Source organism: Arachis stenosperma, chromosome 9 (genome assembly GCF_014773155.1).
Source record: "Arachis stenosperma cultivar V10309 chromosome 9, arast.V10309.gnm1.PFL2, whole genome shotgun sequence".
NCBI lineage: Eukaryota > Viridiplantae > Streptophyta > Magnoliopsida > Fabales > Fabaceae > Arachis > Arachis stenosperma.
This window is the reverse complement of record NC_080385.1, coordinates 114433458-114461267: the sequence shown is the minus strand read 5'-3', so window position 1 is coordinate 114461267 and position 27810 is coordinate 114433458. Positions and strand designations below refer to the sequence as shown.

Genomic DNA, 27810 nt, shown 5'->3' with positions numbered 1-27810 from the left:
GGACCATTTTCACTGAGAGGATGGGATGTAGCCATTGACAACAGTGATGCCCTACATACAGCTTGCCATAGAAGGGAGTGATAAAATTGGATAAAAGCAGTAGGAAAGCAGAGATTCAGGAGGAGCACATCATCTCCATACACCTATCTGAAATTCCCACCATGGAAATACATGAGTAACTTTATCTTTATTTTATGTTTATTTACTGTTATTTGATTTTCCAAATTCCATAATTTATTTAAATCCGCCTGACTGAGATTTACAAGGTGACCATAGCTGCTTCATACCAACAATCTCCGTGGGATCGACCCTTACTCACGTAAGGTATTACTTGGACGACCCAGTGCACTTGCTGGTTAGTTGTGCGGAGTTGTAAATTGAATTTTAGACACCGTGATATTGAGCACCAAGTTTTTGGAGCCGTTGTCGGGGATTGTTTTGAGTTGGAAAAGAATGAATCACAATTTCGTGCACCAGAGGACCACGAACTCGGCCATTGCCGATCTTCGGCCTTGAGCCTGTCCCACGGAAACCGGCAGGGATATCACTCCATCGGGCTTGATGAAGTGGTCACCTAACCCGATGACCCCGTGCTGGTGAGTCGATAGGTCAGCGTCCCTTAGCCCTAGTGCGTCGAACACGTTGCGGAACATAATGTTCGAGTCTGCCCCCGTGTCGACAAGGATTCGTTTAACGAGGCCGGTTCCCACTCTGGCCGTGATGACCATGGGTGGGTTTTCAGGGGCCTCGTCGAACCATTGGTCTTCCGGGCCGAAAGAGATGGATGGGATTTCTTAGAGCTTCGCACCAGCGAGGAGGAGACCGCCAGGACCTTGGCATCTTTCTTGTGCGCCGATCGCGACCTTGGCGTGGTGTTTTTGGTAGTTACTACGTTTATCACGGTGAGATCGTGGTCTCTGTCTTCCGCCTCCTGTCGCCGCTTTGCCGACTGGGTTTTGCCTTCTTCGCCTTGGTCGCGATGACGCCTCCTCGGCTCCCTTATAAGATGGGAGAACTCTGTTAGTTTGCCGTCCCTTATCGCTTGTTCTAGTGCATCCTTCAGGTCAAAGCAGTCCTGTGTTTGGTGCCCATAGCCCTTGTGGTAGTCACAGTAAAAGTTCTTGTTCCCCTCCGTACGGTCCTTGAGTGGTCGAGGATTCGACAGGATTCCTTTCTCAGCAATTTGCTGATAAACTTCCATGATGGGAAGAGTTAGCGGAGTGTAGTTGGTGAATTTTCCGATCCGGGGGAATGGTCTGGGTGCCTTGCTCGGCGCTCCCTCCCTGGCTTGCTCTTTATGTCTTTCTCTGTTACCTTGTTGCCTAGGTTGGTTGTAGCCGGAGTGTCGTTTATTGGTTGCCACGACTTGGCTGACTTCCTCGTCATTTATGTATTCCTTAGCTACCGTTTGGATCTCGTGCATCATCTAAACCGGTTTCGTGGTGAGGTATTTTCGGAAGTCCTCGTCGAGGAGGCCGTTCGTCAGACAAAGGCTGGCCACCTAGTCGGTTAAGCCGTCAATTTTCAAGCATTCGTCGTTGAACCGGTCCAGGTATTTCCTGGTCGGCTCCCCGGGTCTTTGGGTTATCCCAAGCAGGTTGATCGGGTGCTTTGCCTTTGCTATTCGTGTAGTGAATTGAGCTAAGAAGGCGCGGCTGATGTCCGAAAACCCATAGATGGATCCCTGCAGGAGGCCGTTAAACCATCTGATCGCGGGTCCTGCCAGGGTCACCGGGAAGGCTCGACACCTCACCTCGTCCCCTACTCCCTCAAGATTCATTCTAGCTTCGAAGGCTGTGAGGTGTTCCAGAGGGTCTTGGGTTCCATCGTACCTCATGTCCGTTCGTTTGTCGAAGTGCTTCGGCAACCGGACCTCGAGGATGGATCGATGGAATGGGGTGGCGCCCATTATCACGGGTCGTCGTGTCCTCACAGGCCTCCCTTCTCCGTCTTCGCGATCTCGTCCGGTGAGGCGCGTTTCCTTGCCTTGGGAGTAGATGATTGTGTCGTTTCGTCTTCTCGGGATAGGCGAATCTTCTCGGGTGCTCTCCGCTTCCGTTCTGGAAGCGGAGGCGTGTCGGGGGCGACTTCGGTGGGAATCTCTCTCTCGGCTTTCAGGAGACGGGGAGTAGCTAGGATCGGTGGTTCGTCGATCATGCTCTTGATCGGCTAGTTGTCGTTCCAGGTTCTGGACCCTATGGCGTAGCTCCTGCATTATTCTGGCGCTGTCACCGCCAGTTCCTTCGAAGGGTCGCGTCCCTGTGCGTGGTTCAGTGCGTTGTCGGGGGGACCTTCGTCGTCCTCTTGGTGAGGCGACAGAGGCTGCCCCCTCTGCGCCGGCTGCTCGGCCTTGGTCTCCAATGTCCGGCACGACGTCCATCTAGGCGTCCCCACAGACGGCGCCAATGTACGGTTGAGCGGGTACCGGACGGTTCGGGTGGAGATTCGAGGAGGTGGGAACACCGTTCGCGGCTGTGCTGGGATTGGATCTGCCGGGTAGCCGAACTCTCGTTGTGGAAGGAGGGGGTGTCACCTGCAAAGACACTCCGACGCTCTAGTCAGTTTGTGTGCAGGTGAGAAATAGGTTGGGTGGAAGTGTGTGACGTACCTTGGGGGAGGGGTAGGACCCTCCCCTTATATACTATGTCAGATGTGGGTCCCACAAGAGCAGAACCCACCTTCTTCGAAGTTTCCTTGTACAGCTGTGGCGGCCAGCTGTCCCGGACGCGTGTTCGGGTCGGATATGGGCGCATCATCCGACCGTTCAGGTCGGGTGGTTAGTGGGTCGGGTCGGCCCAAGTTCCCTTTGGGACAGGCCGTAACAAGATTAAAGAGGAGGTTTTTTAAAAGTTAGAAGGAAAAATAATGTAAATTTATAAAATAGAGGAGAGGAAAGTGTCATTTTAATATTTTATAGAGGAGGAGAGTTCTCTATATATTTTATACTAACGACTGATTTTAGTATAAATGTAGTATAATATATTTTCAAACGCTAAAAGAGGAATTCCAGTTTTTATAAATATAAATTTTTATGGGTAGAAAACAAAAAATGTAAAAGCAGTTTCATTATAAACCACAGAAAAAGAATATTTAAGGGTGGTACTCCGCTCCTAAATTATTAATCACCATATGTGGCCAAACTGGTTTTCTTCTAGTGCCTTGCTTGGAATCCAACGAAGTCATGTGACCACATACAGGATACAGCTGACACGCGTGCAGAATTAAAACTGATAAGGAGAGAGCAGTCCTTTTACATACACACGTGATTGCCTTTAAATTAGAAAAATCTCTTCAATATGACAATATCCATTTGAACTTATATATCCCACAGTTATATACATTAAAAAAGGTCTTTTTCTGCAATTATGCTATATATATAAAAAAATTAATTATTAAATTAATTATTTATATAAAATACATATTAAAAATAAATTAAATAATATATATTTTATATAAATATATAATAATTAATTTAATAATTAACTTATATATATAACATTTTTTCTTTTCTTCATAAAAGTTTTTATAATATTAGATGGTCAATAAAGTAAATTTTTTATTAAGAAAAAAGAAATGTATCATTTCATTATTGTTGTAAAGATATTTTACTAATCTTATTTTCAAACTTAAAATTATAAATTTTACTAAACCATTTTTAGTATATATACGTAATAATATATATAATTTTCAAAAACTAAAGAAAGATTCAAATTTAAAAATTATAATGAGAAATAACAAATAATATTTGTATTATCTTTTATGCACATATTTTTTATTTATGAGAAGTGCTAGGGTTAGCAATTTTTGTGATTTGTAGTTATCAAGTAGTTATTAATGATGTTTTTAATAACGTGAGATTTCATTCAATGGTGTAGGATTATTTATTTTTCTTTTGCTGATTACATGCTGATCAGAATTTAATAAAGTTGTTGGCCCCTAGACTTTTTCTTTATTTATCTTTCTTTTATAATACAAAAAATAATTTTTTTTTTATATTTTCTAAGTTATTATCAATTTTTTAATATTAAAAATAAAAAAGTTTATGAAAGAAATATAAACGTGCGTAATAATACATGATCACTCATTATAAATTAAGTCTCTAGTTGTTCTTTCCTCTTCACCAGAGTCCTAACCTTAAGAGTTATACACAGCGAAAGAGAGTGAATTAGGAGTTGAAGAACAGAAGATGGTTGCCAAGGTAGCACTGTTGCTTTTCCTTGTGGGACTTTCAGCCACCGTTGAAGCTGTCCGCCTTGACCCAAGCTTGATGCTCTCACAGGTGATAAACAATATTGGCGAAGCATCATCATCTTCAGACGACAATGTTTGCTGCAATGGCTGTCTATGCGACCGTAGGGCCCCACCATATTTCGAGTGTGTTTGTGTTGACACGTTCGATCATTGCCCTGCGTCTTGCAACTCCTGCGTTTGCACAAGGTCTAATCCTCCACAGTGCCGTTGCACCGACAAAACTCAAGGCCGTTGCCCTGTAACAGAATGTCGTTCTTGAAGCAATTAAGTTCCCTTAATAAATAATAAATTGCATATGCAGTGTAACTTGCATATTGCAATGTATGTGATGATGAGGCAAAGTCACCTTAGACTTTGTTTTCATGTATGGAAAATCATGAATAAAATTGCTTCCTTAAGATAAACATTAGTATTATTGATGTCCATGCATTTATTGTTTATGTTGTTTGTTTAACCTTTTATTAATAACCTTATTAACACAAATTAACGAACTTTAGTTAATAACCTTAGTTAACCAACCTAATTAATTGATTCCAAATAAAAAGGGAATATATCTCGTTTAGATTTGTTCTTGCACTCATCATCGTTACCATAATCAAATCAACAACAACCACACATTTCCGATCCATTGCCCATTGGTATGGTGGTATGGACATCGCAACTACCTGTGGCTACTGGCTACCAAAGCCCTGTTGGAACTCGTTAGTTGTTACTGTTTCAGTGTGCAACTTTCCAAGTTTGGAATTGGGACTATCATCAGTGGGTGAGCTCGAAACAAAATTTTGGGATCAGATAGAAGATAATTATTAAGATGATTTTGATATGGACTCTATTTAAAATAAGTTCGTCTAGTATCATTTTTTTAATTTGGGTAATATTGTCAAATTTGAAGTCATTTTTTAAGGTCTCATTTTAAAGAATTAAGGTCAAACTCATCAGATGCAACTCTTTGAACTTTTAGAGGTTGTATCTCACTTTCTTTGTGATTCATTAAAGTAGAAGAACTATCTAAATGTGCTGATATTATAAAAGTTATATGTTCTCCTTTTTGAATATTAGCCTTCCTCTTAAAAAATGCATCAATTTTTTTATTTTTCATGATTATTTTATGTAAAAATTTGAATATATATCCTGTAAATTATGTAAAAAAAAGTTAGAATGACAAATATTAAAATTTATAATATTTATTGAATCTTTTTTATCAATTTATACAAATACAATAATATCAATACTTATTAAATATTATAATATTTTTTATCATATAAAAAATTAAATTAAATAAACAATAAAATATAAAATAATATTAAATTACATAAATAAAAAATACCTAATTTTTTATATTTAAACTCAAAGGTAAAGGGAGTGTTGCTTATTGAATAGAGAGCTGCAAAATGCAAATACACTCAATTCAGTCCAAATCCAACATGTTTTGAATATTTAAAACAAAAAATTATTGTGCAATAAAAGCAAGAGATGAAGATTGAATTTGGTATTTTAAGTCATAGCAAAGTATTTGAGCCAACTGAATTAATTTTTTATTTTTTGAAAAAGTATTACTAATTTTTTTACCAAAAGTTTGGGGAGTCATGGCTCCCCTTGTCTTAACTAAGCTCCGTCCATATCTATCATGACTTAATGCAGCATTTGTTTTGTTGGACATCTTCATCACTTGATGGATACGGTGGTATGTATCTGTTTTTTGGTTTATTAGACACAAATTTTTTATGGTGAAAATTCAGGTACAGTTAGATGATTTGACTGATTTGACTAAATTTTCATCTAATGACGATCAGATATCAACTTTACGTGCATTTGACTTCACTTGAATTTCACCATTTTTTTATAGACACTGTGGTACACAAGAGCACATAAAATATATATTTTTTATGTCTCTTTTTTAATTTGAAACACTAATATACAACTTATAATACACAAATTTTTTTAATTTTATCTCTTTTTTTTCTTTAATTCTCATTTTATTTATTATTCCCTCTATTTTAGTGATTTTTTTTTACAGAAATAATATTGATATTTATAATTTATTGTTCTGTTTAATTTATAATTATCAAATAAAATAAAAAAAATTTGTATCTTATTATATTTATATCTTTAATATTTATGTTTTTTGTGTCTCTGTCTCGATCCATACATAAATCATACGCAACCTAAGGGTTTGATTAAACTAAGCTAGAGAAAACGTACCTATTTTTGGCGCATTTCATGTAAGTAGGGGTCTCCCAGGCCTCTAGAATGGATTGAGTGAGTTTGAGAAGCTTTTTTGTAATCTTTCCACTCTGATCTTAAGCTTTCTACACATCTAATTGGGGTGGCTTATGCAATTTTTTCCTTTCAACCCAAATCAATCAGTATATTTACCAGTTCCTTCCAAAATAGTATAGTCATCAATTGACTGATTTGGTTGAAATTCCTAGCTATTTGTTTTTCTTTCTCATATTAGAAACATCAATAGCAAGGTGTGGTATTAGTAGAGTGTAGTCTTAAAAACTGTTTTTATCCTAAATAAAAATGATGATGAGTATAATAAACCTTAAGAGAATATATAAATATACAAGTAGACGGAAACTAAAATTTGAAGGACAAAAATTAGAACTTGGAGAGAAAATTAGAATTTGAAAAGAAAAATAGGATTAAGGAAATAAATGGTAATTATTTATTATACTAAAGAATATTTTTGACAAAGAATATAATTATTTTGTTTGCATTTACTTATTCTCTAAAGTAAGATATTATTGACTTTAAATGTTTTAATTTCTTATTTTTGAATTTATTTAAATACATTTAAAATTCAATAAAACTATTTTTTTTAAAAAAAATTCAAACAAAGACTATATCATCGGCCTGCTCGGCAGAAATATAAGCAAAGGACACGGTGGTCCATTTCCTTTTACTATATATTAGAGAAAAAGATAAATTATTCTATGACTTTTTGATTTGTACATATTTATATTTATGAAAATTTAAAAATATATTTAAATTTTTTTTTTGAAAGTTTGATTATATTAATTTTTGAAATTAATTTGTCTAATTTTAAAATTCTCCCATATAAATATTTATATCGATTAAATTAGTACAATAAAAATTATATTTGATTTTTTTATTAAATCTGATATACTCAAATAAACAATAAAATCAATTTATCCATATTTAAAAAAAATAAAAAATTTAAATATATTTTTAAATTTTTAAAAAATTTAAATATGTATAAACTAAAAAAATTAAAGATCTATTTATCATTTTCTTGCATCTTTATCCTGGACCACTTTGCAAAGTTTGCTACCTCGTTTTTCGTATGTTTCCCTTTTTGTGGTGACTGGTGACCTGTGAGAATTGTAGCGTGACATTTGTTTGAAAATTTCGTGAATAAACTTCGTCTTTGATTTTCTAAAATGTTCTTAGTTAAAAGATTATGGAATGCGATATTTTTTTTTCAAATTTTTAAAATACGATAAGAATAAACAAAAAATTATTATTTTTTACAATGAAAATATGAATTTTTTATTTATTAAATTATTTATATATTTTTATCTAAAATTTTGTAAAAATATTTTGATAACGATTTAAAAAGTATATAAAAAATAGACTAAAGTTTAATATATAGATTTTTTTTATTTTTAAAAATATTTTAGTTATTAAAAAAAATTGCAAAACAAAATTTACTTAGCGTAAAATTATTAAATTTTAAATTTGTCTTGCTCTTTTAGTCATGATACATACTTGTAAAAAATATCAAAATATAATTTTTAAAGTATTATTTAAAAAATATATATTTAATATTAAATATTTTTGTTTTAAAATATTTTTATTATTAATAAAATTGAAGAATATTTTTGTCATTATATTAAAAACTTGGGACCAGTTTTAGTATTTTATTCAAAATTTGGTGAAAAAGAAAATGTAATACTAATGAAAAAAAAGGGAGAAGGAAAGAAAGGAAAACGGAGGTGATAGTGATAATTTTTTGCATGTTTTCAGGAAAACAATTTTATGTTAATATATGGTTCTTCATTACTTGAGAAAATGAGAGAGAGAGGAGGGGTGGGAAACACTGGAAGGGTAGCACCAGACACCTGAGTAGAGATTTTAGAGTTTGGAATAGAAAGGAGTACTACTGTCTGAAAAATGAATCGTTTTCTATTTTTATAAAACATCTTTTTGAATATATATCGAAAAAGGAGCTATACCACTTGTTCAATTGGACGAGACGCATAAGTGATATTTATTTATCGAGAAAACAAAAAATGGGAGCATATACATTTTTGCCTTCATCCGATATACAACAAAGGGTGGAGCTATGAAGGCCATTGCGAAAATGAATAGAATGAGGTTACGGGACAAGGTCGTTTCGGTAGGAGAAGCTCGGTATCGATGTATGAAGGAAACGACGAGTACTCAGAGACATCAAGTGGCATTGGCTGTTTAGAATACGGTGAAGGTTAAAACGCAACATGGGGCTAGCTGATAAACCACTATTTTATGGTTTATATTGTATTTAATTGAGTAGTTTTATCAAGCTTTTCACCCACTTATTCATATGATTTGCATGATTTTACAATTCCTTCCTAGTTTAGTTCTACGATTAAAAACATGCTTCTTTGGTCTTAATTTAGCTAATCTTAATCATTTCTTATTACCATTCGATGCCTTGATCTGTGTGTTAAGTGTTTCAGGCTTCATAGGGCAGGAATGGCTTAGAGAATGAAGAGGAAGCGTGCAAAAATGGAAGGAACACAAGGAATTGAGGAGATGACCAGCGAGAAGTCACGCGGTCGCATAGCTCACGCGACCGCGCGAAATGGAAGAAATCAGAATGATGCGTTCGCGTGCCTGACGCGACCGCGCGGATTGGAAGCTGCACGAACGACGCGAATGCGTGGACGACGCGCACGCGTGGTACAAAAAACGCTGAGTGACGCGATCGCGTGGACGACGTGGACGCGTGACGTGCGCGATCGGCATAATTACAAAAGTCGCTGGCAGAGATTCTGGGCCGCATTTCAACCCAGTTTTCGGCCCAGAAACACAGATTAAAGTTAGGGAACATGCAGAGATTCAAGATGCTTTTCATAATTCATAATTTTTAGTTTAGATGTAGTTTTTAGTGAGAGAGGTTCTCTCCTCTCTCTTAGGTTTTAGGATTAGGATTCCTCTTAAAGGATTTAGGATTTCAACTCTTTATCAGGTTCAATATTTCCTTTATTTTGACTTCTCTTCTACTTTGAGATACTTTAATTCTTTTATTTGTATTTGATTTATGTTGCCCAATTAGCTTATGAATATTTTCCATGTTAGATTTGACTACTTTGAATGAATGTTATTTGAGGTATTCCAGATATTTATGATTTTAATTTAGCTTTTTATATTATTGGCTTTAAATTGATTAACTGGAAGCTCTTGAGTTATCAACTATTCATGATTGATTGTTTTGTCGGCTAATTAACTGGAATTCCACTAACTCTAGTCTTTCTTTAGCAGTTGGCTAGAACTTGGGAATTCTAACCAATTGGTTCACTTGACTTTCCCTTGCTACGCAAAGGTTAATTAAGTGGGATTAATTTCCATCCTCATAGGAGTAACTGGGATAGGACTTCCGAATTTTCATATCTTGCCAAGAGTTTATTTTATAGTTAATTATTTATTTTATTTGTCATTTAATTTACTTGTTCCTCACTTTCAAAACCCCAATTTACAAAACCCATAACCAATAATAAGAACATACCTCCCTGCAATTCCTTGAGAAGACGACTCGAGGTTTGAATACTCAGTTATCAATTTTAAAAGGGTTTGTTACTTGTGACAACCAAAACGTTTGTAAGAAAGGTTGATTGCTTGGTTTAGTAACTATACTTACAATGAGAGTTTACTATAACTTCTAAACCGTCAATCTTCAGTTCTTCAAAATGGCGCCGTTGCCGGAGAATTGCAAACGTGTGCCTTATTATTGGTTATTGTAAATATTTTTCAAAAAAAATTTCAAATCTTTTTTAAAATATTTTCTTTTTGTTAGTTTTTGTTTTTATTTTCTCTCACTACTATGAACTCTCACCCCTTTGGCTATGAGTCTGGTTACAACTATGTTGCAGGAAGACGAAGCTATAACAGGAATATGCATCAGGGTCAAAGCAATCAAAGATGGACGAAGCCTAGAGGATCTGATCAATCCTTTAGGCAACAACACCCTCCTAGATATCACAAACAAAGACCATTCTACAATGCATACTGATGAGCGGATAATTTGTACGCTTTTTGGCATTGTTTTTAGTATGTTTTTAGTATGTTTTAGTTAGTTTTTATTATATTTTTATTAGTTTTTAGTTAAAATTCAATTTTCTGGAATTTACTATGAGTTTGTGTGTTTTTCTGTGATTTCAGGTGTTTTCTGGCTGAAATTGAGGGACCTGAGCAAAAATCCGATTTAGAGACTGAAATGGACTGCAGATGCTGTTGGATTCTAACCTCCCTGCACTCGAAGTGGATTTTCTGGAGCTAGAGAAGCCCAATTGGCGCGCTCTTAACGGCGTTAGAAAGTAGACATCCTGGGCTTTCCAGCAATGTATAATAGTCCATACTTTGCCCGAGATTTGATGGCCCAAATCGGTGTTCCAAATCAGCTCAAGAATGACCGGCGTTAAACGCCGGAACTGGCACAAGAATGGGAGTTAAACGCCCAAACTGGCACAAAAGCTGGCGTTTAACTCCAAGAAGAGTCTCTACACGAAAATGCTTCAATGCTCAGCCCAAGCACACACCAAGTGGGCCCGGAAGTGGATTTTTCTGTCATTTACTCATTTCTGTAAACCTTATGCTACTAGTTCTTTATAAATAAGACCTTTTGGTATTATATTTTCATCTTCGGATCATTTTCGATCTTAGGATCATCTTCGAACATCTAGTTCTTAGATCATTGGGAGGCTGGCCAATCGGCCATGCCTAGACCCTGTTCTTATGTATTTTCAACGGTGGAGTTTCTACATACCATAGATTAAGGTGTGGAGCTCTGCTGTACCTTGAGTATTAATGCAATTACTATTGTTCTTCTATTCAATTCAGCTTGTTCTTATTCCAAGATATTCATTCGTACCCAAGAACATGATGAATGTGATGATTATGTGACGTTCATCATCATTCTCACTTATGAACGCGTGCTTGACAACCACTGCCGTTCTACAAGCAAACAAGGCTTGAATGTTTATCTCTTGGATTCTTTAATCAGAATCTTTGTGGTATAAGCTAGAATTGATGGCGGCATTCAAGAGAATCCGGAAGGTCTAAACCTTGTCTGTGGTATTCTGAGTAGGATTCAATGATTGAATGACTGTGACGAGCTTCAAACTCCTGAAGGCTGGGCGTTAGTGACAGACGCAAAAGAATCAATGGATTCTATTCCAACCTGATTGAGGACCGACAGATGAATAGCCGTGCCGTGACAGGGTGCGTTGAACATTTTCACTGAGAGGACGGGATTGTAGCCACTGACAACGGTGATGCCCAACATACAGCTTGCCATGGAAAGGAGTAAGAAGGATTGGATGAAGACAGTAGGAAAGCAGAGAGACGGAAGGGACAAAGCATCTCCATTCGCTTATCTGAAGTTCTCACCAATGAATTACATAAGTATCTCTCTCTTTATTCTATGCGTTATTTATATATCATCCATAACCATTTGAGTCTGTCTGACTAAGATTTACAAGGTGACCATAGCTTGCTTCATACCAACAATCTCCGTGGGATCGACCCTTACTCGCGTAAGGTTTATTACTTGGACGACCCAGTGCACTTGCTGGTTAGTTGTGCGAAGTTGTGTTTATGCCATGGTATTGAACACCAAGTTTTTGGATTCATTACCGAGGATTATTTGAGTTGTGAAAAATATTGATCACAATTTCGTGCACCAAGTTTTTGGCGCCGTTGCCGGGGATTGTTGAGTTTGGACAACTGACGGTTCTTCTTGTTGCTTAGATTAGGTATTTATCTTCAGAGTTCTTAAGAATGAATTCTAGTGTTTCAAGGTGATGTTCTTATCATCACCAAAGCTGATTGATTCTCATCAATTTAGCTCTTGAATGTAATGTCCTACTGAAGCTTGGCTAGCCATGTCTAATTCCTTTAGACTAAAGCTTTAGACTAATATTGCATGATTCCTGGAATTCTCATTAAGAATTTTGATACCTTTATTTTCTTTTCCACTTAATTTTTGAAAAATACAAAAAAATTACAAAATCATAAAAACCAAAAATATTGCATGTTTCTTGTTGAGTCTAGTGTCTCATTTTAAGTTTGGTGTCAATTGCATGTTTCTGTTCTTCTTGCATTCATTCATGTGTCTTCATTAATCTTCAAGTTGTTCTTGATGATTTCCTTACTCTGATCTTTAAATTCTCTTGACTTGAGTATTTTGTTGTTTCTCATGTGCATTCTCATTTTGTTAGTGTCAGTAGTATACAAACTTCTAAGTTTGGTGTCTTGCATGCATTGTTATTTGATTTTAGTTGCATTTTGATTATTCCACATTATAAAAAAATCCAAAAATATTTTTAATTTGTGTCTTTTCAAGTCAATAATACAGAGAATTGAAGATTCAGAACATACAGCAAAGGAATTATACAGAGAAAGCTGGGCGTTCAAAACGCCCAGTGAAGAAGGCAAACAGGCGTTTAAACGCCAGCCAGGGTGCATGGCTGGGTGTTTAACGCCCAAAAGGGTAGTGCTTTGGGCGTTAAACGCCAGAATGTGCACCATTCTGGGCGTTTAATGCCAGGATGGCACAAGAGGAAAGATTCTATTTTTAATTCAGATTTTTTCAAGTTTTCAAAATTTTTTCAAAATCAAATCTTTTTCAAATCATATCTTTTCAATCAAATCTTTTTCAAAATCAATTTCTTTCCTTTTTCAAAAATACTTGCTATCAATTAATGATTTGATTCAACATTTCAAGTATGTTGCCTTTTCTGTTGAGAAAAGTTTAATGTTTGAATCATATCTTTTCTTGTTGGCCAAGTCATTAATTTTTAAAATCAAATCTTTTTAAATTGTTTTTCAAATCATATCTTTTTAAAACAATAACTTTTCAATCATATCTTTTTAATCACATCTTTTTCAAAATTGTTTTCAATCATATCTTTTTGATTTCTAATTTCAAAATCTTTTTCAAAAATCACTTAATTTCTTTTCCACTCTTAGTTTTCGAAAATCAATTAAAGTTTTTCAAAATGTTTTTAAAATCTTTTACTTAATTTTCGAAAATTTCTTCCCCTCTTCTCACATCCTTCTATTTATGGACTAACACTATTCCTCAATGAACAATTCGAACTCCATCTCTTTTGATAAGTTCGAATTCTTCTACCTCTTCCTTCTATTTTTCTTTTTCCTCTGACACCTCAAGGAATCTCTATACTGTGACATAGAGGATTCCATATTTTCTTGTTTTCTTCTCTTTCATATGAGCAGGAGCAAAGACAAAAGCATTCTTGTTGAGGCTGACCCTGAACCTGAAAGGACCTTGAAGCGAAAGCTAAGAGAAGCTAAGGCACAACTCTCTATAGAGGATCTAACAGAAATCTTCAAAGAAGAAGACATGGCAGCCGAAAACAACAACAATGCCAACAATGCAAGGAAGGTGCTAGGTGACTTTACTGCACCTACTCCCGACTTCTATGGGAGAAGCATCTCTATCCCTGCCATTGGAGCAAACAACTTTGAGCTTAAGCCTCAATTAGTTTCTCTAATGCAACAGAATTGCAAGTTCCATGGACTTCCATTGGAAGATCCTCATCAGTTTTTAGCTGAGTTCTTGCAAATCTGTGACACTGTCAAGACTAATGGGATTGACCCTGAGGTCTACAGACTTATGCTATTCCCTTTTGCTATAAGAGACAGAGCTAGGATATGGTTGGACTCACAACCTAAAGAAAGCCTGAACTCTTGGGAAAAGCTAGTCAATGCCTTCTTGGCAAAGTTCTTTCCACCTCAAAAATTGAGTAAGCTTAGAGTGGAAGTCCAAACCTTCAGACAGAAGGAAGGTGAATCCCTCTATGAAGCTTGGGAAAGATACAAACAATTGATCAGAAAGTGTCCTTCTGACATGTTTTCTGAATGGAGCATCATAGGTATCTTCTATGATGGTCTGTCTGAACTGTCCAAGATGTCATTGGACAGCTCTGCTGGAGGATCTCTTCATCTGAAGAAGACACCTGCAGAAGCTCAAGAGCTCATTGAAATGGTTGCAAATAACCAATTCATGTACACTTCTGAAAGGAATCCTGTGAACAATGGGACAAATCAGAATAAAGGAGTTCTTGAGATTGATACTCTGAATGCCATATTGGCTCAGAACAAAATATTGACTCAGCAAGTCAATTTGATTTCTCAAAGTCTGTCTGGAATGCAAAATGCACCAAGCAGTACTAAGGATGCTTCATCTGAAGAAGAAGCTTATGATCCTGAGAACCCTTCAATTGAAGAGGTGAATTACATGGGGGAACCCTATGGAAACACCTATAATTCTTCATAGAGAAATCATCCAAATTTCTCATGGAAGGATCAACAGAGACCTCAACAAGGTTTCAACAACAATAATAGTGGAAGAAACAGGTTTAGCAATGGCAAGCCTTTTCCATCATCTTCTCAGCAACAGACAGAGAATTCTAAGCAGAACCACTCTGACCTAACAACCATAGTCTCTGATCTAATCAAAACCACTCAAAGTTTCATGACTGAAACAAGGTCCTCCATTAGGAATTTGGAGGCACAAGTGGGACAGCTGAGCAAGAAAATTACTGAACTCCCTCCTAGTACTCTTCCAAGCAATACAGAAGAAAATCCAAAAGGAGAGTGCAAGGCCATCAACATGGCCGAATTTGGAGAGGAGGGAGAGGCAGTGAACGCCACTGAGGAAGACCTCAATGGACGTCCACTGGCCTCCACTGAGTTCCCTAATGAGGAACTGTGGGAATCTGAGGCTCACATTGAGACCATAGAGATTCCATTGGATTTACTTCTGCCATTCATGAGCTCTGATGAATATTCTTCCTCTGAAGAGGAAGAGTATGTCACTGAAGAGCAAGTTGCTAAATACCTTGGAGCAATCATGAAGCTAAATGACAAGTTATTTGGCAATGAGACTTGGGAGGATGAACCTCCTTTGCTCACCAAAGAACTGGATGACTTGTCTAGGCAGAAATTACCTCAAAAGAGACAAGATCCTGGGAAGTTTTCAATACCTTGTACCATAGGCACCATGACCTTTAAGAAGGCTCTGTGTGACTTAGGGTTAAGTGTAAACCTCATGCCTCTCTCTGTAATGGAGAAGCTAGGGATCTTTGAGGTACAAGCTACAAGAATCTCACTAGAGATGGCAGACAATTCAAAGAAACAAGCTTATGGACTTGTAGAGGATGTTTTGGTGAAGGTTGAAGACCATTACATCCCTGCTGATTTCATAGTCCTAGAGACTGGGAAGTGCATGGATGAATCCATCATCCTTGGCAGACCCTTCCTAGCCACAGTAAAGGCTGTGATTGATGTGGACAGAGGAGAATTGATCATTCAAGTGAATAAAGAATCCTTTGTGTTTAAGGCTCAAGGATATCCCTCTGTCACCATGGAGAGGAAGCATGAAGAGCTTCTCTCAAAACAGAGTCAAATAGAGCCCCCACAGTCAAACTCTAAGTTTGGTGTTGGGAGGCCACAACCAAATTCTAAGTTTGGTGTTGAAACCCCACATTCAAACTCTAAGTTTGGTGTTGGGAGGTTCCAACATTGCTCTGAGTATCTGTGAGGCTCCATGAGAGCCCTCTGTCAAGCTACTGACATTAAAGAAGCGCTTGTTGGGAGGCAACCCAATGTTATATTTTATCTATTTTCCTTTGTTATTTTATGTTTTCTGTAGGTTGATGATCATGAGAAGACACAAAATCAATTGAAAAAGCAAAAACAGAATGAAAAACAGAAAGAAAAATAGCACACCCTGGAGGAAGACCTTGCTGGCGTTTAAACGCCAGTAAGGGCAGCAAATGGGCGTTTAACGCCCAGTCTGGCACCATTCTGGGCGTTTAACGCCAGAAAGAGGCACCAAATTGGCGTTAAATGCCAGGAAAGGGCAAGAAGTTGGCGTTAAACGCCAGAAATGGGCACCAGCCCGGCGTTTAACGCCAGAATTGGCATGAAGAGCAATTTTGCTCGCCATTTGGTGCAGGGATGACTTTTCCTTGACACCTCAGGATCTGTGGACCCCACAGGATCCCCACCTACCCCACCACCCTCTCTCTTCTTCTTCACCCATTCACCAATCAACTCCCATCCTTCTCTTCACCACTCACATCCATCCTTCATAAAACCCCACCTACCTCACCATTCAAATTCAAACCACTTTCCCTCCCAATCCCACCCTCCCATAGCCGAAACCTACCCCTCTCTCCACCCCTATATAAACCCATCTTCACTCCTTCATTTTCACACAACCTAAACACTACTTCTCCCCCTTTGGCCGAACCATACGCCATCTCCATCTCCTTTATTTCTTCTTCTTCTACTCTCTTCTTTCTTCTTTTGCTCGAGGACGAGCAAACCTTTTAAGTTTGGTGTGGTAAAAGCATTGCTTTTTGTTTTTCCATAACCATTTATGGCATCCAAGGCCGGAGAAACCTCTAGAAAGAGGAAAGGGAAGGCAAAAGCTTCCACCTCCGAGTCATGGGAGATGGAGAGATTCATCTCAAGGGTGCATCAAGACCACTTCTATGAAGTTGTGGCCTTGAAGAAGGTGATCCCCGAGGTCCCTTTTAAACTCAAAAAGAGTGAATATCCGGAGATCCGACATGAGATCCGAAGGAGAGGTTGGGAAGTTCTTACCAACCCCATTTAACAAGTCGGAATCTTAATGGTTCAAGAGTTCTATGCCAATGCATGGATCACCAAGAACCATGATCAAAGTGTGAATCCGGACCCAAAGAATTGGCTTACAATGGTTCGGGGGAAATACTTAGATTTTAGTCCGAAAAATGTAAGGTTGGCATTCAACTTACCCATGATGCAAGGAGATGAACACCCTTACACTAGAAGGGTCAACTTTGATCAAAGGTTGGACCAAGTCCTCATAGACATCTGTGAAGAGGGCGCCCAATGGAAGAAAGATTCAAGAGGGAAGCCGGTTCAATTGAGAAGGCATGACCTCAAGCCCATAGCTAGAGGATGGTTGGAGTTTATCCAACGCTCAATCATTCCCACTAGCAACCGGTCTGAAGTTACTCTAGATCGGGCCATCATGATTCATAGCATCATGATTGGAGAAGAAGTGGAAGTTCATGAGGTTATAGCCCAAGAACTTTATAAGGTGGCGGACAAGTCCTCTACCTTGGCAAGGTTAGCCTTTCCTCATCTCATTTGTCACCTCTGTTATTCAGTTGGAGTTGACATAGAGGGAGACATCCCCATTGATGAGGACAAGCCCATCACTAAGAAAAGGATGGAGCAATCAAGAGATCCCACTCATCATGAAATCCCTGAGATACCTCAAGGGATGCACTTTCCTCCACAAAACTATTGGGAGCAAATCAACACCTCCCTAGGAGAATTGAGTTCCAACATGGGACAACTAAGGGTGGAGCACCAAGAACATTCCATCCTCCTCCATGAAATTAGAGAAGATCAAAGAATCATGAGAGAGGAGCAACAAAGGCATGGAAGAGACATTGAGGAGCTCAAGCACTCCATAAGACCTTCAAGAGGAAGAACAAGTCGCCATCACTAAGGTGGACCCGTTCTTTAATTTTCTTGTTCTTTATTTTCCTATTTTTCGAAATTTCATGCTTATATTTATCTATGTTTGTGTCTTGTGATCATTAGTGTCTTAGTGTCTATGCCTTAAAGTTATGAATGTCCTATGAATCCATCACCTTTCTTAAATGAAAAATGTTCTTAATTGAAAAAGAGAAGAATTGCATGAATTTTAAATTTTATAACAGATTAATTATTTTGATGTGGTGGCAATACTTTTGTTTTCTGAATGTATGCTTAAACAGTGCATATGTCTTTTGAATTTGTTGTTCATGAATGGTTGGCTCTTGAAAGAATGATGAAAAAGGAGACATGTTACTGAGGATTTGAAAAATCATAAAAAATGATTCTTGAAGCAAGAAAAAGCAGTGAATACAAAAAAAAAGAAGAAGAAGCGAAAAAAAAGAGAGAAAGAGAAAAAGAAAGAAAAAGAAAGAAATAAAGTGTGATCCAAGGCAAAAAGAGTGTGCTTAAGAACCCTGGACACCTCTAATTGGGGACTCTAGCAAAGCTGAGTCACAATCTGAAAAAGGTTCACCCAATTATGTGTCTGTGGCATGTATGTATCCGGTGGTAATACTGGAAGACAGAGTGCTTTGGGCCACGGCCAAGACTCATAAAGTAGCTGTGTTCAAGAATCATCACACTTAACTAGGAGAATCAATAACACTATATGGATTCTGAGTTCCTATAGAAGCCAATCATTCTGAATTTCAAAGGATAAAGTGAGATGCCAAAACTGTTCAGAGGCAAAAAGCTAAAAGCCCCTCTCATCTAATTAATACTGATCTTCATAGATGTTTTTGGAATTCATTGCATATTCTCTTCTTTTTATCTTATTTGATTTTCAGTTGCTTGGGGACAAGCAACAATTTAAGTTTGGTGTTGTGATGAGCGGATAATTTGTACGCTTTTTAACATTGTTTTTAGTATGTTTTTAGTATGTTTTAGTTAGTTTTTATTATATTTTTATTAGTTTTTAGTTAAAATTCACTTTTCTAGACTTTACTATGAGTTTGTGTGTTTTTCTATGATTTCAGGTATTTTCTGGCTGAAATTGAGGGACCTGAGCAAAAATCCGATTCAGAGACTGAAATGGACTGCAGATACTGTTGTATTCTGACCTCCCTGCACACGAAGTGGATTTTCTGGAGATACAGAAGCCCAATTGGCGCGCTCTCAACGGCGTTGGAAAGTAGACATCCTGGGCTTTCCAGCAATGTATAATAGTCCATACTTTGCGCGAGATTTGATGGCACAAACCGGCGTTTCAAATCAGCTCAAGAATGACCGGCGTTAAACGCCGGAACTGGCACAAGAATGGGAGTTAAACGCCCAAACTGGCACAAAAGCTGGCGTTGAACTCCAAGAAGAGTCTCTACACGAAAATGCTTCAATGCTCAGCCCAAGCACACACCAAGTGGGCCCGGAAGTGGATTTTTCTGTCATTTACTCATTTCTGTAAACCTTAGGCTACTAGTTCTTTATAAATAAGACCTTTTGCTATTGTATTTTCATCTTCGGATCATTTCGATCTTAGGATCATCTTCGGACATCTAGTTCTTAGATCATTGGGAGGCTGGCCATTCGGCCATGCCTAGACCCTGTTCTTATGTATTTTCAACGGTGGAGTTTCTACACACCATAGATTAAGGTGTGGAGCTCTGCTGTACCTCGAGTATTAATGCAATTACTATTGTTCTTCTATTCAATTCAGATTGTTCTTATTCCAAGATATTCATTCGTACCCAAGAACATGATGAATGTGATGATTATGTGATGCTCATCATCATTCTCACTTATGAACGCGTGCCTGACAACCACTGCCGTTCTACAAGCAAACAAGGCTTGAATGTTTATCTCTTGGATTCTTTAATCGGAATCTTCGTGGTATAAGCTAGAATTGATGGTGGCATTCAAGAGAATCCGGAAGGTCTAAACCTTGTCTGTGGTATTCTGAGTAAGATTCAATGATTGAATGACTGTGACGAGCTTCAAACTCCTGAAGGCTGGGCGTTAGTGACAGACGCAAAAGAATCAATGGATTCTATTCCAACCTGATTGAGGACCGACAGATGAATAGCCGTGCCGTGACAGGGTGCGTTGAACATTTTCACTGAGAGGACAGGATTGTAGCCACTGACAACGGTGATGCCCAACATACAGCTTGCCATGGAAAGGAGTAAGAAGGATTGGATGAAGACAGTAGGAAAGCAGAGAGACGGAAGGGACAAAGCATCTCCATTCGCTTATCTGAAGTTCTCACCAATGAATTACATAAGTATCTCTATCTTTATTCTATGCGTTATTTATATATCATCCATAACCATTTGAGTCTGCCTGACTAAGATTTACAAGGTGACCATAGCTTGCTTCATACCAACAATCTCCGTGGGATCGACCCTTACTCGCGTAAGGTTTATTACTTGGACGACCCAATGCACTTGCTGGTTAGTTGTGCGAAGTTGTGTTTATGCCATGGTATTGAACACCAAGTTTTTGGATTCATTACCGGAGATTATTTGAGTTGTGAAAAGTATTGATCACAATTTCGTGCACCACATACCAAGCTGATAGATATGGTGGACCGCCTAGTAGCTACCAACAAACCCCACCATATGCTCAGAGACCATCCTCACAACATAACTTTGAACCACCACACTCACAAGCCCCTTTCAACCATTCACCTCCATATGACCCTAACCTATATCCACCATACCAACCACCCTATGAACCGTATGAACCATATGTAGAACCACCTCAATTCCACCCCAATTACTCCCAAGAACCACCACTACCAATTTTTAGATCGACCCAAGAATCACAGGCTCGCCTCAAGGAATCAGTAGATCAATTTCATGCAACCCTTCATCAACTGGAGCAAGCGATAAATCAATTAGCTTCGCGACGTTCGGACACTCAAGGAACCCTCATGGCTTCATGTGGACAATCTAATGAAGAACGTAGCATGAAGGAGACATTGGAAACTCCGGTGGACAGTAAGGAGCATGAATTTATACTGGAACAAGTGGAGGAAGCCGGAATTATTGAAGAGGAAGAGGAAGCAGTGGTTGAAGACTTAGGAGATGCTGAACCTCCATGGAAAAGTCCAATTATAGAGCCTCCTTCAAAGACATTTAAAACTGATGTTGAGGAGGGTGTACAACCTCCAAGGCATCTCATGATTGAAGATTTTGAAGGGGATGGTCAAGAGATGGATTCGATCATTGATGAATTCTTATCTACATTTGTGTCCTCTCCCATTGGACTTGACATGGAGATGAAAGAAGAATAAGCACAACCTCCCATGCCCTTGGTGAACAATGAAGAAGAGATTGAATTGGAATAAATCCACCAAGAGGAAAAGGTTGATATTAAAGAAGATTGCAAAGAGGTGGAAGATGTTGAAGAAGAGCATAAGGGAGTGGAGCTTGCACGTTCATTAGAAACACCTCCCCCTAAGTTGCCATCATCCTTCACAACATTCAAGTGGGTAAAATTCATATCCCTTAGCTTTCTAATTCCACTTGAATACGGGCTACTGGAGACGGATGGTCAACTTAGAGCTCTTTGTGGCATTAAGAGTAAAAGAAGGATGATCAGTGGTAAGAATTGTCCTGCAAAGTTTATTATGGTTGGAAGCTCAAAGTTTAATCGCAAAGGTTGGTATAGAGCTCAGCTGAATGGGTCTCGAAAGCTGTTTAGTCACTGCAGTGAGAATTCAGACTACTCACCACCCGGCTAGAAAAATGCAGATCAAGACAAAGATGGGTGTAAAAGTAGAATTTGGGATCCTGGAATCTATTCCGACATTCAACACTCCGGGAGCCTTGAAGCCTTCTTGAACTCACCTAAGGACTTTACGTACCTTGTTTGGGACCCCGGAGGCTATTGGCATTCCAAACATTGGTGGAGATTTCTGGATGAATTTAAACATAAACCGTTATAACAGAAAGCTCATCCAATGTCCAACTTAAGGACTTTAACTAAAAGTGCTAGGTGGGAGACAACCCACCATGGTATGATCGTTCTTTTTTTCAGTTTTAATTTTACTCTATTTTTGAATTTTGCTTGAACCTGAAATTTTTGCATGACATTCATTGCATTTTGCATTCTGCATACTGCATAAAAAAAAAATTCGCAAGCGACACGACAGCGTTGCTGATGCGTCCGCGTCGCAGGTGCTTTAGGGAGAAACGAAAAGTGAACAGCAAGTCACGCGAGAGCGTGGCTGGAGGCGTGCCTTTGGCACAAATTGATCCACGCGACCGCGTCACTGACGCGTCCGCGTAATGTGGGAAAAACGCCTCCCACGCGTCTGCGTCACCCACGCTAACGCGTGCCTTAAAATTGACGTAAAAAGGGTGTATGGCCGAAAGTTGTGCTAGAATTGGGTTGGACTCGTGCTAGAAGCACAAGCCTTGCCACGCGTACGTGTGCCCCACACGTCCATGTCATTTTTCAAAATAGGCCATCCACGCGATCGCGTCAATCACGCGACCGCGTCACCCAAAAATTTGGCAATACGAGTTTCAAACAGAGAGTTGTGCGGCCGCGAGCCTGCCCTCGCGCTAATGGCACAAATCGATCCACGCGACCGCGTAGATGACGCGTCTGCATCATTTCATAGAAGCGCTATCTGCGCGAACGCGTCACTCACGCGTCCGCGTCATAAGCGCCACACAACTTATCCAGATCAGCCAAATATCTTATCTTTTCTTTCCCAAATCTAAATATTTTCTTTTCCTTCTTATTTCTTTCTCCCTTACTTTCTTTTCTTTCATTTTTCTTTTAATTGGTGTTGGAAATTTATTTAGATCATTATTTTCTATATTTTCCTGTGGATTAATTAGGAATTGTTTGACAATTATTAATTATTTTTAGGGTCACTTGCATGTTCAAAATTCAATTCTTTCACTAACATATTTACCATACATGCTAAAGTGTTTGTGAAAAAGCCCGTATGGCATTGTGCATTATTTTAAATTATTCTATTCTACTACTCTAATGCCTGCTTTTCACAAAACCCTTTTTATGTTTTATTAATTAAATATAATTGTCAATACAAATAGCTTATTAGTTTGAAAGAGATGATAATCTAACTTGGACATTTAGTACTTGATCTATGCTACTCATGCCTTTGCCAGCATGCCAATAAACATCTTGCATCTAATTTCCATTACATGCACTTGCTATATTTTTATTGATGACCTTTTCACATGTAGTCATGACCATGTGTTAACAACATCCTTCTTTGCCGTGCATTGATTATCACTTATACTATCATCTTCCTTGCTCTAACCCTTAGTTTTAAAGTTACTTACTTTTTTCCTTTTCAAGATGGCCACCAAGAAGGGTAAAAAGAAAGCTACTCACAAACCACCGACAAGGAAAGGAACAAAAAGAGCACCAGCTGAGAAACCACAACCCCCATCCATCTACACAGCTTTGCATGCACCGAGGACGGTGCAATCTTTAAGTGTGGGGAGGTCGATACCGATCTCCGCGGGTTAGTTATTCTCTTATCAACACCAATGTCTTATTTTCATTATTAGTTCATTGTTGCATTGCATAATGGATTGCATGTGTAGTTGATTGTTTGCATTTAGTTACTACTTGGTTGAAGTAATATTTTCTTTTTCAAGAAATTTTTATAGTATTTCACTAATTTAAATTGAAAAATTTGTGTTAAATTTGTTTGAAGTTGTATTTGGAACATGGTTTTTGAGCCAAAGAACACACAACCTGTGAGATTTTGAGCTTAATTGTATGGTTACATTATTTAACCATAAAATTTTATTCTTGTGTGTTTTTCTTCTCTATGATTGTAATCTTTATTTTGTTCCAATCTATATGTCCAATATTTAGTGTATTTACATGCTTGCATATGATTGAGGCCATTATTTGTTTTAGCTCACTTATCCCAAATAAGCCTACCCTTTAAATTACCTTTGTTAGTCACTTTGAGCTTTTTAATCCCCTTCTGTTCTATAACCACATCACTAGCCTTAAGCAGAAAAACAAATTAAATATCCCAATTGAATCTTTGGTTAGCTTAAGATAGAGGTTGTGCATCAACTAAGTGTGAGGAAACTGTGGAAACATGGTTAATAAGGGAATGTATCATGTTTCTAATTCTGAATATTGGGAAATTTGGGTATCTACTCATGTAAAACAGAAAATTAAAAAATTCCATATGCATTGATATGTTATTTTAGTTTTTATGTCTCTACCAAAAAAAAAAAAAAGAGAAAAAAAGATATATAATATAAATAAATAAATAAGGGGACAAAATTACCCCAATGTTAAGTTAATAAAAGATCAATGCATATGTGACACAAATCAAAAGAAAAGTTGACAGATGAGTATGTGATATAAAAGTGGGAATTATGGGTAGCTAGGCATGATTTTAGAAATTATTTAAAATGTATGGATGTTAGGTGATAGCTCAGGTTAGTTAAAGATTCAATGTATAGCTCACTTAGCCATACATATATCCTTACCCTTGCCTTGACCCCATTACAACCTTGAAAAGACCTCATGATGTGTGTATGGGTATACTAAATATTTGTTGATTGGTTAGATGAAGGACAAAGTTTAGAAAGCATGATTAGGGAAGAGTAGAGTGATTGACCCTAGACACTTGAGAGATTAGAGTGATATACACTACGGGTGAGGGTTCAGTGCTTAATTCTATGTTCCCTGCTTTCATGAGCTATCTTCTTCTTGCAAGATATTTATATTGTATTTTGTGATTTGAATTAGTAAAATCTAGTTCATATTTATTCTTGAAGGATTTATTTACTTTTTCACCAAGTAGGTAGAATCATTTTAGCATGTAGTTGCATTCACATTCATAGGTTGTATTACATGAGTCTTGCCTTTCCCTACTCATTTATTTGGTCTCCTTGAGTTTAGCATGAGGACATGCTAATGTTTAAGTGTGGGGAGGTTGATAAACCACTATTTTATGGTTTATATTGTATTTAATTGAGTAGTTTTATCAAGCTTTTCACCCACTTATTCATATGATTTGCATGATTTTACAATTCCTTCCTAGTTTAGTTCTATGATTGAAAACATGCTTCTTTGGTCTTAATTTAGCTAATCTTAATTCTCTCTTATTACCATTCGATGCCTTGATCTGTGTGTTAAGTGTTTCAGGCTTCATAGGGCAGGAATGGCTTAGAGAATGAAGAGGAAGCGTGCAAAAATGGAAGGAACACAAGGAATTGAGGAGATGACCAGCGAGAAGTCACGCGGTCGCATGGCTCACGCGACCGCGCGAAATGGAAGAAATCAGAATGACGCATTCGCGTGCCTAACGCGACCGCGCGGATTGGAAGCTGCACGAACGACGCGAATGCGCGGACGACGCGCACGCGTGGTACGAAAAACGCTGAGTGACGCGATTGCGTGGACGAGCAGACGCGTGACGTGCGCAATCTGCAGAATTACAAAAGTCGCTGGCAGAGATTCTGGGCCGCATTTCAACCCAGTTTTCGGCCCAGAAACACAGATTAAAGTCAGGGAACATGTAGAGATTCAACATGATTTTCATAATTCATAATTTTTAGTTTAGATATAGTTTTTAGTGAGAGAGGTTCTCTCCTCTCTCTTAGGTTTTAGGATTAGGATTCCTCTTAAAGGATTTAGGATTTCAACTCTTCATCAGGTTCAATATTTCCTTTATTTTGACTTCTCTTATACTTTGAGATACTTTAATGCTTTTATTTGTATTTGATTTATGTTGCCCAACTGGCTTATGAATATTTTTCATGTTAGATTTGACTACTTTGAATGAATGTTATTTGAGGTATTCCAGATATTTATGATTTTAATTTATCTTTTTATATTATTGGCTTTAAATTGATTAACTGGAAGCTCTTGAGTTATCAACTATTCATGATTGATTGTTATGTCGGCTAATTAACTGGAATTCCACTAACTCTAGTGTTTCTTTAGGAGTTGGCTAAGACTTGGGAATTCTAACCAATTGGTTCACTTGACTTTCCCTTGCTACGCAAAGGTTAATTAAGTGGGATTAATTTCCATTCTCATAGGAGTAACTGGGATAGGACTTCCGAATTTTCATATCTTGCCAAGAGTTTATTTTATAGTTAATTATTTATTTTATTTGTCATTTAATTTACTTGTTCCTCACTTTCAAAACCCCAATTTACAAAACCCATAACCAATAATAAGAACATACCTCCCTGCAATTCCTTGAGAAGATGACCCGAGGTTTGAATACTCGGTTATCAATTTTAAAAGGGTTTGTTACTTGTGACAACCAAAAAGTTTGTAAGAAAGGTTGATTGCTTGGTTTAGTAACTATATTCACAACGAGAGTTTACTATAACTTCTAAACCGTCAATCTTCAGTTCTTCACTAGCCAAAGGGATCCAGGGACAGAGGCGAAAGAGCCGAAGAAAGAGGTAAGGAAAGGGGACCCTCACGGAAATGGGTGGATGGTGCACAAAATTGTTATCATCAATGGCGCCATCAACATGGACGCTCAATTGCAATCTCAACTCTTTATCACAACTTCGCACAACTAACCAACAAGTGCACTGGGTTGTCCAAGTAATAAACCTTACGTGAGTAAGGGTCGATCCCACGGAGATTGTTGGTATGAAGCAAGCTATGGTCATCTTGTAAATCTCAGTCAGGCGGATTCAAATGGTTATGGAGGATTAATGATTAAAAGATAAATAAAACATAAAATAAGGATAGAGATACTTATGTAATTCATTGGTGGGAATTTCAGATAAGCGTATGGAGATGCTTTGTCCATTCCGTCTCTCTGCTTTCCTACTGTCTTCATCCAATCCTTCTTACTCCTTTTCATGGCAAGCTGTATGTTGGGCATCACCGTTGTCAATGGCTACAGTCCCGTCCTCTCAGTGAAAATGTTCAACGCGCAGTGTCACAGCACGACTATTCAGCTGTCGGTTCTCGATCATGTCGGAATAGAATCCAGTGATTCTTTTGCGTCTGTCACTAACGCCCCACAATCGCGAGTTTGAAGCTCGTCACAGTCATTCAATCCTTGAATCCTACTCAGAATACAACTGACAAGGTTTAGACCTTCCGGATTCTCTTGAATGCCGCCATCAATTCTAGCTTATACCACAAAGATTCCAATTAAGGGATCCAAGAGATATCCACTCAATCTAAGGTAGAACGGAGGTGGTTGTCAGGCACACGTTCATAGGTGAGAATGATGATGAGTGTCACGGATCATCACATTCATCAAGTTGAGGAACAAGTGATATTTTAGAACAAGAATAAGCTGAATTGAATAGAAGAACAATAGTAATTGCATTAATACTCGAGGTACAGCAGAGCTCCACACCTTAATCTATGGTGTGTAGAAACTCCACCGTTGAAAATACATAAGAACAAGGTCTAGGCATGGCCCAATGGCCAGCCTCCCATGATCTAAGAACTAGACGTCCCAAAGATGATCCTAAGATCTAAAGTGATCAAAAGATGAAAAATACAATAGCAAAATGTCCTATTTGTAGATAACTAGTAGCTTAGGGTTTACAAAAATGAGTAAATGACATAAAAATCCACTTTCGGGCCCACTTGGTGTGTGCTTGGGCTGAGTATTGAAGCTTTCATGTGTAGAGACTTTTCTTGGAGTTAAACGCCAGCTTTTGTGCCAGTTTGGGCGTTTAACTCCCATTCTTGTGCCAGTTCCGGTGTTTAACGCCAGAATTCTTGAGCTAACTTGGAACGCCTGTTTGGGCCATCAAATCTCGG

At 38.0% G+C, this 27810-nt stretch overlaps 1 protein-coding gene and 1 non-coding gene across 2 annotated transcripts; one reads left to right on the top strand and one right to left on the bottom strand.

Annotated features, from left to right (window-relative positions):
* The first annotated feature begins 4102 nt into the window (after positions 1-4102).
* Positions 4103-4655, top strand: LOC130947915 (Bowman-Birk type proteinase inhibitor A-II). Its single transcript, XM_057876627.1, has one exon. The coding sequence runs from the start codon at positions 4187-4189 to the stop codon at positions 4508-4510; it is 324 nt and encodes a 107-aa protein (XP_057732610.1). The 5' UTR covers positions 4103-4186; the 3' UTR covers positions 4511-4655.
* A 9593-nt stretch (positions 4656-14248) lies between these two features.
* Positions 14249-14352, bottom strand: LOC130953402 (small nucleolar RNA R71). Its single transcript, XR_009075573.1, has one exon. It is a non-coding gene; the product is annotated as a small nucleolar RNA R71 (small nucleolar RNA).
* Between the last annotated feature and the right edge of the window lie 13458 nt (positions 14353-27810).

What these genes read in the sequence shown, in the direction of transcription:
- LOC130947915 (XM_057876627.1), top strand. Translation starts at nt 4,187, where the DNA reads ATGGTTGCCAAGGTAGCACTGTTGCTTTTCCTTGTGGGACTTTCAGCC.